The 12,380-nt window shown below is 41.7% G+C and overlaps 2 protein-coding genes across 2 annotated transcripts; one reads left to right on the top strand and one right to left on the bottom strand.

The window, feature by feature from the left end:
- LOC135115121 (molt-inhibiting hormone-like) lies at positions 1 to 1,578 on the top strand. Its single transcript, XM_064031620.1, has 3 exons — positions 1 to 186; positions 680 to 870; positions 1,051 to 1,578. Exons 1-3 carry the CDS (start codon positions 151 to 153, stop codon positions 1,238 to 1,240), a joined length of 417 nt encoding a protein of 138 aa, XP_063887690.1. The 5' UTR covers positions 1 to 150; the 3' UTR covers positions 1,241 to 1,578.
- Positions 1,579 to 4,970: 3,392 nt separating this feature from the next.
- Positions 4,971 to 7,137, bottom strand: LOC135114891 (molt-inhibiting hormone). The gene is made up of 3 exons (XM_064031110.1): positions 6,897 to 7,137; positions 6,433 to 6,623; positions 4,971 to 6,093 (listed from the first exon to the last, which is right to left on the bottom strand). Exons 1-3 carry the CDS (start codon positions 6,930 to 6,932, stop codon positions 5,979 to 5,981), a joined length of 342 nt encoding a protein of 113 aa, XP_063887180.1. The 5' UTR covers positions 6,933 to 7,137; the 3' UTR covers positions 4,971 to 5,978.
- Between the last annotated feature and the right edge of the window lie 5,243 nt (positions 7,138 to 12,380).

The following is a 12,380-nucleotide window of genomic DNA, read 5'->3' as shown; positions in this document are numbered from 1 at the left end:
TAAGCGCGTCACCGCAATCGACCATCAGTTCCCCTCAAAAGCTGGGAAGCGAAAGACGTCTCTCGCTCTCCCTTCGACGTCACTCCAGTGCTGCCGCTCAGTCACTCCCTCAGGCCTCCTGTCGCCCAGAGCTCGCCCGTCAGAGGCATCATGATGTCCTGCGCTAACTCTAAATTTTCGTATCAGGTTAGTACAACTGGTTTTCTATAGTGTTCATTGAGTTTCGTCCTTTTTATTATTATTATTATTATTTATTTATTTATTTACTTTTTTTTTTTTTACGTGTGTGTACATCAAGGTAATAGTTTTAGAATATGCCTGAGTCTATCTTCAAGTATTTTTCAATTAAATTAACATTCATGTTGTACCTCGCAAGTAATCACAAAACATTTAACCAACTTAACCAACAAATATGTACACCAAGACTGTTAACTTTGCCACGATGAATCCATGTTTGCGTGTCAGTCTGAGCGTAGCATGCTCTTCACGCTTCATTTTGTCTCATCTGATGGGAGCCGAAAGCTCTTTACTAAGTGTAATAATGCGTGGTGATCTTTTCATTTATAATCCTGGAACGGATTTTTGTTCCTGTTCTGCATCCATGTCCTCTTTTAAACTATTCCATAAATGGTTCAGAGAGACGAGAAACATTATCCCTCTCTTCATCTCCGTCTGACAGAGGATGTGGCTGCTGGCCGTGGTGGTCATGGCCGCCCTCTGGAGCCTCAGTGTCCAGCGAACAGCGGCGAGGATGATCGACGATGAGTGCCCGAACCTTATTGGTAACAGGGACCTTTATGAGAAAGTAGACTGGATCTGCGAAGACTGTGCTAACATCTTCCGCAAAATCCGCATGGGTTATCGATGCAGGTGAGAACCTTGAACGAGTATTCACATGTGACGCAGACAGTCCTCCGAAAACTCTTGAGAATTCTTCGAACAAACGGAAAAGAAGTATTACAGCCCTTTTCCTTCATCTTACTTCTCCCAGTCTTTTTTCTTCTCGAATTTCTGTAGTCGCTGTTGAGTCTAAACACCTTTACTTTTCAGGAGGAACTGCTTCTACAACGAGGAATTCACGTGGTGCATCAGCGCGACGGAGAACACGGAACACAAGAAGGAACTGATGCAATGGGTCGCCATCCTGAGGGCCACGCCAGAGAGGCACCGCTCTTTCTTGACGTCCATCCAGGGAGGCGCTGCAATTCGCCCTCATGCTGACGACGGTACTGCTTACTGAGGCACTGAACCTCATTAAACCTTTCACTGTTACTTGCCACATCTCACATTATTCACTCACCAATAGGAGACATTTCTACATGAGATGTTCTACAGTCATCAAACGATAAATTAATTAGAAACTGGAAAATCAGCCCTTTTAATCCCTTCCTCACCCTTTTTTTTTTATTTTCTTTTTTCGCTGCAAAGATATTTCGTGGGTTTAAAGGAATGCCGTGCGACCTACAAGCGATTTTTAGTTATATTCTAATGAAATAATAATTAACAGAGCTGCCTCGTCCCAAACTCTGCATATTATGATGAGCCTGATTAGAATAAACACAAATGTCCTTCCTTCAATTTGCCTTATTTTTCATGTATCCCAAATGATTTGATGACACTAACAGACAAACAGACAGACGGAATTCAAGTTTGTGTGTGTGTGTGTGTGTGTGTGTGTGTGTGTGTGTGTGTGTGTGTGTGTGTGTGTGTGTGTGTGTGTGTGTGTGTGTCTGCGTGTGTGTGTGTGTGTGTGTGTGTGTGTGTGTGTGAGAGAGAGAGAGAGAGAGAGAGAGAGAGAGAGAGAGAGAGAGAGAGAGAGAGAGAGAGAGAGAGAGAGAGAGAGAGAGAGAGAGAGAGAGAGAGAGAGAGAGAGAATGTAAATCGATGAGCACTGCACAAAAAAAAAAAAAAAAATCCAGCTTATTAAACATATATTCACATGACAGTCAATGACATGATCATTAGAAAAGAGGAGCCACGAATGCTTTACTAAGTGCTAAAGCAACAAAGTAGACAATAAAAAGGAAGCACCAGTGGATAATGTGGGACTTTACCGTCATCTACAAATATCAATACAGGAAAAAAAATAAAATAAATGTAGTAAAAAATCCAACATAAAGAAAAGAGCCAATGATATATATATAAAGTCATTTTCAATGAGTGATTTAGTATAACTTTCAATGCTTAGAATGAAACTTTGTCTTCCTGTATTATTTTTTTTTACATTCAATGCTTAGAATGAAACTTTGTCATCTGTATTGACACTGACACTGACAGCATGAAATATACCAGTCTCATAGTTCGTTAATCGCTATCAGTTAACACAAACACTATGATTTATGAGGTTTTATGGAAAAATACTTCTTATAGAATTTATTGTAATCACAGATCCAACGAAGTGCGAAGGAAAATAGAATATTTTTGCTGTGCATGAGCAGGAACAACTTGCGATACTCGTGCCCTTTTTAATTTTGATGGACGTTTTGATAAAGTAAATTTATCTTGTCACTGGGCGCTGGTCACCACACTTGCTTGATAAGGAGAGTGCGTAGTTGTTACCGCTTAGTAGAATCAGTACATACACTACCTGGATATTGATGGACGAGCTTCCGTAACGCTTTCGCTACTAAACTTTTTTTTTAGTCACTTACTTTTTAGTCACTTTTGTACCAGTCTTTTAGATGCTTTTATAGTCTAAAAATTCACAATTACCCTCCTATTCTCTTTCTTTTCCTGTGTGTCTATACAAGCTTTTTTTTTATATTATTATTATTATTATCATTATTATTATTATCATTATTATTATTATTATTATTATTATTATTATTATTATTATTATTATTATTATGAAATGATACCCGCAGCAATGAAAAGGTTTGCTCGTGTTTTGAAACGCTTCTTGTTCTGGTCTTAAAGGCAACATAAATAATTAGTCGAGTTTTCATCAGCGCTTTTCTTCACTGAAACTGTAAAATTCTTGTTAAGCTATTGCTAGAGTCGTGAAAACTTCCTCTATTGTCTATACTCTGCTAAGGCGCGGAAACTTTTTTGAGAATACGGTACAAAGTGGTGAGTCCTCTCTTAGTATCAAGTATGTAACTCTCAGGAGGGCAAACTACACAACACCCTCTAATATGAAGCTGTTCTGATGAAATATTTAATTTCGCAGTTCTGAGACAACTTCACGATGGCATGCACACGTGTGCAGGTTGATGCCTTGCTGTCAGATCATTTTAACATCAAAGTGGGGTGTCAAACGGTTGCTTATTGGCCCCCTGTAGTTTTCATTGTTTTTCTATTGGCTGTCACTAATATCTGTTATACAGTCCTTGAAAGGAAGGCTGGCATCAAGATTCAGTATCGGCTGGATGGAAGCCTCTTTAACCTACAATAAGGCGCTTGCAGGCTTGAGTTCCAGTATGCCGACGACTGTACCGTTGTATCCCATGATCCCAATACTTTACAAAGACTTTACAGAGACGTTTTTACCTCAACCTACGCCTCACTAGGCCTCAAAATTAATACACAAAAAAATTAAATTATTGCTGAGTATTTTTACCCTCCGTATCATTTTTACCCTCATATCATTGGAGAATAAATAAAAATAGTGAAACGATTTACAAATCTTGGCAGCATCCTCAACTATCCCCATAGACCACGAAATCCAATGAAAAATAAACCCTGCATCCTCTTCATTTGATTGCCTCCGAAAAAAAGTCTTCAATAACAAAAATTTGAAAACATCAGCCATTTATCGTGCCATTTGTGTGTTCACATTGCTGTATGAAGCAGAAACCTGGATTCCATGCAGGCGACATGTGATGATGCTGGAGAATTTCTACACTTGCTGTCTGCTGAAGATTCTTGGGTTAACCTGGAAGGACAAAATCCCTCTCGATACTCTTTACCTCCGGACACAGACCAGCAGTATTGAAACACTGCTTGCTAAGAGTCATTTGCGATAGCTGGGCCACACTATGTGCTGGGTCACAGCACCGTCTACCAAGACAAATCCTGTACAGCCAGCTGACAGAAGGAAGCCGAGCTGCCGGTGGACAGAGGAAGATATACAAGGACTTTACGAAGAACCCACTGAAAAAATGTGTTATATACATCCAGACACACTGGAGGGTAGAACATTCGAAAGAAATACATGGAGATCCACAGTTACCCAAGGACTAGTAAAACATGAGAACTACCTGAGTCAAGAAAGAGCTGAGAGGCACAGGAGACGACACCAGGACGCCCTCAATGTCACTGTTCCCAGAGAACAATACCCTTGCAATGTGTGTGAAGATTTGTGTTTCATGCATCGGTCTTGACGCGCATCTGAAATGGCACAACCAACAAAGACTTCAGAGCAATCGTCGTCATTGAAACCGATGGACAGCAATATGTACATAGTTATTTACATATATACAGTATATACATTTTGTGTATGTGCGTGTGTATGTGTGTGTGTGTGTGTGTGTATTTTTAGGTGTGGTGTGGCGTGGTGTGTGTGTGTGTGTTTAACATAGTGGTGTGTTGCTTTTAAGACAGTGTTAACTACATCATGTGTGTTTTACCTACCCTTTCCTCAAAGGTAGTGCTGTATATTATTGTGTCACACGAAACTGCATCAAGGCTTCATCATGTCCTAGGCGGCTCTTTGGCGTAACAAGTGGAGGCCTGGCCGGGATATGAACTCGGGACCTCTCACATCCCAGGCAAGAATCATACCCCTAGACCATCAGGCGTAACACTAATCAGACTGATGAGATGCACTTCGTTCAGCAAAGTACTCTGCAGAAAACCCTTTATTACAATGTATTCTACTCAAATTAAAAGGTTAACAAATTACGTGAAATGCTATGTAGATCCTTATAATTCGAAAAAAAAAAAATTTATGTCTCATATCATGCCATTACGTAGCTTTTTTTTTTATGGATATTATTAACATTACTCTTCATGGTAAGTAAAAGTAAATGTAGGGCACTTTAGTTTATTTTATCAGTATCATAATAAATACGATGAGTGTAAGAACGCAGCAGTTAAATTATAACTCAAGTATAAAAAATTAAAATTACACATTACATGCTAAAAGAAAGCAAATACAAAAGTAAAGATTGATACAAATGAATATCAACGACGCCAGAGGCATCATGAGTTGTGACTAGAGCTTGAGAATACTGGTTCAGTTTAATGCCTTTTGTCTTACATATTCTTTTCTTATCTTCTACATTTCTCATTGCCTTCCTTCCTCCTCTTTCTCCTCCTCTTTTTTTTTCCTTTATTATACTTCTTATCCCTTTTCGATACAATTTTTTTTTCTCTTTTTTTCCGATACAGCCCGCCGTGGGAGTCACCTTGTCGCGGTGGCGGGGCTTGAAGCGTGGTCGGCGTTGCCATCTTCTTTAATGGCTCGCCTGTCATTGGAGGATTCAGTGCCCGTCGCCTTCGTGGACCAAGCGCTCGCCCTTCTATGCTATATGACCGCGATGTTGCGGCGCAATCCCCCTCTCCCTCTTTATTTATTTATTTACTTTATTATTTTTATTTTTTTATGCCAATCATTCAATCAGTCAATCTTTTCGTGACAAACTTTGCTCACCAGCCACCGGAACACATGACCAGTTACACGCACACACACACGAATCTAAAGACACGTCATCAACATCTTTGTATCATAAATAAGATGACTTAAGACAAAGATAACGATAAATTATCCTAACATTAAATAAATTATGGAGTAAGGAACATACATACCTAAACGGGACGGAATAACTAAGTGGAGAGCTCCAGCAACAAGAAACTCATTATAAGAAACAAAAGGTGAGGTTCCGCTGAGTTCCTGCACTTGGTTCAGTCGCTCAAAGGCCGCCACTGAGAGAGGTAAAGAAGTCCTTCACTTTCAACATTCTAAAGTGCTTCTAGAATTGCCAGTATCGGTGTGAGATTCAGCAGCGGCGACCATGAGGAGGGAGAAATAACGCTGCTCAGATCCGGCCGGCCCCGAGGATCCTCACCCACTGCTTCAACTGCGTCATCTCTTCAGACCGCTCTATTGCGCTCACACACCACAGGAAGTCCTCGTTAAAGAAGCAATCCTTTCTGTAAGGCCAAACGTCGGTATGTTCAAAGTCTTCTATGAAGAATTTATTGAGTAAAGGAGGAAAGGATAGAGACAATAATGAAGACGAAGGAGCACGAGGAAAGTAGGATTATTAAGAAATGATGTGAGAAAAGGAAGGAGTAAGATATCATTCATTGTATCGTATACGCTTCATTTAACATTAATATAGAGTATATACAATAAAATACCTAAATATAATCAGGCGTTCATTTTCATTTAGTTTGCATGAATGATTATTCCCTCTGAGTAAAGTACCGGCATTGAGTCAGTCCTCACTAGACTGCTCCACGCCGGAGTCTGCAGTCCCACACACTCACCTGCAAAGACTGGCCATTCCTGTGATGCGGTAGATATTTGCACAGTCGTCGCAGATCCATTCTACTTTCTTGTAAAGGTCCCTGTTTCCTATAAGGTTTGGACAATCGTCGTTGATAACTCTCGCCGCTGCTTGCTGGAGACTGGAGCTCCAAAGGGCAGCCAACAACACCACCGCCAGCAGCCACGTCCTCTGTAAAAGCGAAGGAAAGGGAGTAAGTGATGTCATAGTCTCAAGATACCAGCCATGTATTTAAATTATGCAAAACACATGACAAGAATAACAATTTTCAATACTTTACTTCGCAGTATTTTCCTATGTGAGAAAATGACTGAAGTATGTATAATGTTATTGATTAAAAAATGTTAATAGCAAAACACGCAACATCATTTGAGATGAAAATACACAAGATAAAATATAAAAAATCTAAAAGTTATATGAAAAGGAATACAAAAGTTGACTAACCTGGCAAGAAAATCTGGAGTTAGCGCGGGACATCATGATGCTTCTGACGACTGGCACGGGCGAGCGCTGGGTGACGGAGGAGTGGAAGGAGCCACGGAAGGACTGGGGAGGGAAGGCAGGAGATGTGCTGAGTGGCGGGGCCGAAGGGAAACTGATGCCACGGAGCGAGTCAGAGTGGGACGGTGGACAGTCTGTGAATGCGGTGGCGTGAGTCGCCGACTGTTCCTTGTGATTCAAGAAGCTGAATGGCTAGAGCGACACGCGCTGTATTTATATGTGATGCTTCTTACGTCACGGCAATGTTGCATATTAGGTTTACTATGACCACGCGCTTTACACATTACGCCTCCCGCGCGTAGCTTTGAAGCGTACAGCACACACACACACACACACACACACACACACACACACACATACACACATACACACCGCTTGGGTTCGAGTACATTATTTTGTACTCGATTACGAGCACGATTACATTACAAAATCATGAATACAAGTACTCCGTTTTATACATGAACTCGAGTCCAAGTACGAGTACTCTGTGGTGTACACCAGTCCAAGTACAAATGTGTGTGTGTGTGTGTGTGTGTGTCATAGTATGTTATTGTGATGCGGACACTGAAACTTTTAAATACTGATGATCTATCTGTGGTAGAGGACGAGACCTGTTTACCTGTTATTGTTCCCACCCTCCTCCCCACGGGCTAACAACAACCACAATGGTTAAAGATTTCAGAACTGAGCGGAATGTCAGTCTTTATGAGTGGGGATTTTTGGGTGAATCTTGCAGTGCGTCTCTCAGTGAAGCCAGCCTTCCGGTCCAGGCAGCATTTGACGGTTGTTTTTCACTCCTTATGCTTACACCAAAATATGGCAGATCAACAACAGGAGTATTAATCGTATCGGCTGCACTTCATACTATCTCACTGGCAACACAGCTTACCTGCTGGCCTCCCCAGACTTGATACCCCGACCTTACCTTCACTTATACGGCAAACACTTTGAATTTTGTTGGTTTCTTGTGCCTTCGTTACTACCAAGTTAAAAAAGAAAAAGTGGTTATGAAATTCAAGCTCACATAGGAATTTGAATACGTGATAAATTTAATTCCAAGAATTCCTTAACCTGACCACACCTTCCTCCCCAGGCAATGTTAAGTGGGTAAAGGTAACCCCTTCCACCTGGGGCACCTCCCTCCTTCTTACTCATTAACTCATCACGTGACCCTACCCTCTCCCGTATAAATTTCGCTGCAGACTGGCAAGACATGTGGCAAGGGTAACATAACGAAATGTTTGAGGCGGGTGGCCTAATGTAAAGTGGGAACTTTTTTTTTTTTTGAATGAACGTGCCGCTTGTCTTCTTATCAGTGGTGACGAATAGTACTGCGGTGAGCATATGACGCATTAGAGAGAGAGAGAGAGAGAGAGAGAGAGAGAGAGAGAGAGAGAGAGAGAGAGAGAGAGAGAGAGAGAGAGAGATTCTGAAATCAAATAACAATTTTGTATCTGGGAAGGGGGATGGAACAAGTCACAAGCAACGGAAAGAAGAAATGCCTTTTCATAGCTAAGACTATGAAACTATTGCGTCATCCTTGCGCCACGCCTCCTCCCTTTCCACGCCAGGACACTCACCCGACCACCCCGCCAGACCCACACACCCACCCCAAAGGCACGAAGGGCATGCGGGACCGTGAGTCGACCATGAGGTGGACAGCAGGTGGTTGCCTCCTTTAAGTATCATTAATCACGAACGTATCCTTCCTTGGTAACGGAAAAAAAGGGTTTACGTATGTGCATACGTACAGCACGGAAAAATACTTGTTAACTGAATCATACACTTAGTTTTGCAATATTTTAATGAATTAACAACAAGAGTTATTGACCGTAATGTAACAGAACATACTACAGAGAATCATGATTGATTACTAATGGGGACACGCATGCGCGACAGCACGCCACCTTGCGGAACCGTCGGAAATGTATTAGTTTGTCCACCTGTGTTGTGGGTGCCGGCACTGGCACTTGTGTTACCACAGTGTGTTTCCTTTCACGACTGTGGACCTTGGCCAGAGAAGCGGGTGAGTGCAGCTTTAGGCTTTTATTGATATATAAATGTCTATATAAAGGCAAAGTGCAAGGTGAGTTAATAGACAGCTTGGCAAGGTGGTGGGTTACAGCAGGACTCAGCAGCGGGTGATTGTTAGCGCGCGGCGGGGAAATTGGTGGACTGAGCAGTTAGGGCGAGGGGAGAAGCCTAAATTCATATATTCTTGGTTACGTGTATAGAGGCCTACGTGTCCTACCGCACACTTTTTTTTTTTTTTTCGCCTGCCTAACTCACCTCAATCTGCTGTGTGCTCCACAGGCCTCACTCAAGGGTGATTCACTGACAAATTACACTGAAGGACATAGTGATTCCTGTCCTCCCTTATGTTTGTTTGTTAGGCTTTATTTTCAGGCAAACTAAGCACGAGAGGAAGTGGATGTGCCCTGAACGGGGCCTGTGGTAGGTAGTGCCCGCAGTGTGAGGGGAAGTAATCAAACAGGAAAACTTAAGTGTGTGGCAGGTCACGTAGGCCTTCCTGATGGCAATTAAGCCCTGACACTGTCTGCTTCTGTCACTCCTTACGTGGCCATAGTGCAAATTTTATGTGTACAGTTACAAACATCTAATTATTATATACCTATTTATATTCATGTGTGATGGCTTCTTGCAGCTTTCGGCATTTTGTGTTGTTCTCATGTTCTTATCTATCTAGATATATTTGTCTATCTGTTGTGTCTATATAGGTACTCATACATATTATTTATTTGTCTTTCTGTATTTTCATATAGCTTATACCATAACGTTGCATACGTTACCATTTGTTACATCAGTGTACTTTACCTCCACCCTACCTGCCCCCCCCATAAAAAGGAGTAAACTATTAGATTATGAAAAAAATATTAAATGGCTTTATTATAGTTAAATATAAATGAAATGCAATAAGTCTGTATGCCATCGGATTACAAACTCATCACTTTTTTTTTTTTTTTTACTTGTGCCACAAAACCTACATTCTGCGGTCTAGTTTGTAAACAACTTGATGATGAATTCTGGTGTTTTTTCTTAAGGATAACAAGCTCCGCGTGACGTAGAGCAGTCTAATATTAGCGCATAGTCTTTCTAGTCCAGAATTTTATCCTCGAAAGTTTTCCTATAGAAGTACTGCGTCTAGTGGTGGTCAGCCTCAAGTGTGATGGTAAGCAGACAGGCTAAGCCTTTCTTATGCTTCTCATATGATCATGATCACAAGTGGAATGACCTGCTGCTCTCACTTATGTGTTCAGCAGTTTTCCTCCATCCTACGTCGTCTGATCTTCTAGCAGTCTCTCAATTGTAATCTGTTTATTTGATATTATTTTTTAGAAGATTGCAAGTAAATCAGAGGAACGATGCCGGACACAATGTAAGTGCTGCAGCTTTCTTTGCCCGATGTTGTAACGATTAGAATTCAGTTTATTTATCTTCATAAATGTCACTGCACAAATATATATTTTTTCTTAAGGGTTATGGTTGATTAATTGACTGACGGATTGATAACTTGATTCGCCATAGCAGCGTGGTTGTGGTGGGAAGGAATGGAATTATTCACCATCAGTAACGCGGAAGCAGCTGAATCTCATCTTAAGATAAATAAGTGATGGGACATTTTATTCCTTTGAATATGATGAGACAGCTTCCCATTACCAAACTACCACGTTTTTCTCAAAACAAATTCATGTCGTTTCATAACTCGCGCCTCTCTCTAATGATCAGCTTATTTCACTTTCGACGTGTGGAGCGGAAATTCTCTTCCACGCATGAGTGACTTAAGCAAGTAGACTTTGGGAAGGACGGCGAGGGATACAAAGAAGTTGTTGCGAAAGAGAGGAGGGACTCATGTTCTGTGGGTCAGTGAGGCAGTAGTCTTTATCCTCTAGGAAATAGGGCGAGGGAAGGAAAGAGCACAAGGAACCAAACTGGGTTTAAGTGGAGGGAGGGAGGGAGGGAGGGAGAGAGGGTGGGTGGACGGTGAGCGGAAATGCAAGAAGGTTGCGACAGTCCTACCCGGCCATTATTCACTCCGGGACAATAGAAATGATCTCCAAGCACGGCGCTCCCTGCTTACTCTCGACTGGTTGTTAGCTTAAGAAACTAAACCATTATCTTACGTGAGGATGGAGGTATGAGGATGGAGGTAGTGTACTACTACTATGGTATAAAGGTGGAGAGGCAGTGGGGGGCGATGAAGCCGCCACTCTGCCCCATCCACCACATTGTTGAGGGAAATGTCAGGCACCGAGTCACTGAGGCATCTTTTTCTTACTATTTTCTGCATTGTTTACACTTAATGATGATGTCCAGGTGTACTTAATGATGATGTCCAGGTGTGTGAAATAAAACTACTATATTGCTGCTGACTAATCAATCGCTTGGCAGCAGGTCCTTAATACATTTTACATTCATAATTATATACCACAACACAATACCAATTTATTCTTCTTTTAAATGACACATGTCGTGTAGTGAACTGTTGGACTGCACCTAAAGATACGCTTCTGCCATAGCCTTGATTAGAAGGGCAAGGTGACTGTTTACAGGATCACTATCTGACATGTGTTCTGCCAGACCTGAGAAGTCTGTCTTCTTTCTAAATTTTGACAACGCCTGTGTCACAATGTTTTGGCAAGCATATGTGGAGAGCTTTGAATAGGAGTGGTCACGACATACGGCAACAGCATCCCTGGATGGAAAAGACAGGTAGCCTTTACTCTTCACTTTTATCAGTTCATGATTCTCATCAATATAGTGGTCAAATAACACATTGCAGCATATTTCACGCCGCAAAGACACTGATAAAGCCGGCTATATATACTATGATCTCAGAATAAGAAGAGATAACACTGGTTACAGGCAAGCTTTCCTGATTCATCTCAGAGAATAGATGATATTCATAATTTTCATTAGCTGCATCAGTCTTGGCACCTATCTTTACTGAGGGAAAAGTTGGTACCTCCATGCACGTGGGTGTGTACTCGGTGAACCATGACTGTGTTTGTGTCTCCACAGACGTGTATTTATGTGAGTTTGTAATCACATGCAACACGCAAAACCGTGAAAAAAGTAATGAAAATCATTCTATCACAGTGCAACCAATCTTTCACCCTTCAGGTGGTAGTGATGCACGTTCCAAAACTCTAAATCCGTCGATGGAGACTCAAAGTTTTACATTCGAAACCTAACCGGTAATGTATTTAAATTTTCAACCATTTCTCCTTGCTGGGTGGGTTAGGGTGGGCGCTTGGATATTGACCTCATGACCTTCCCCTAGAGCGTGGTGGTTGACCTCTCGCACCCGCTACTGCGCCTTCATGGATACCTCAGGAATACGAGTAACACAAAACCTATGAGAATGTCCCTTAAAAGCTCCGTGCCCGTCCTACTGTGCTCTCGCAC

Source organism: Scylla paramamosain, chromosome 28, assembly GCF_035594125.1.
Source record: "Scylla paramamosain isolate STU-SP2022 chromosome 28, ASM3559412v1, whole genome shotgun sequence".
NCBI classification, from domain to species: Eukaryota; Metazoa; Arthropoda; class Malacostraca; order Decapoda; family Portunidae; genus Scylla; species Scylla paramamosain.
This window is presented reverse-complemented; position numbering and strand designations above follow the sequence as displayed.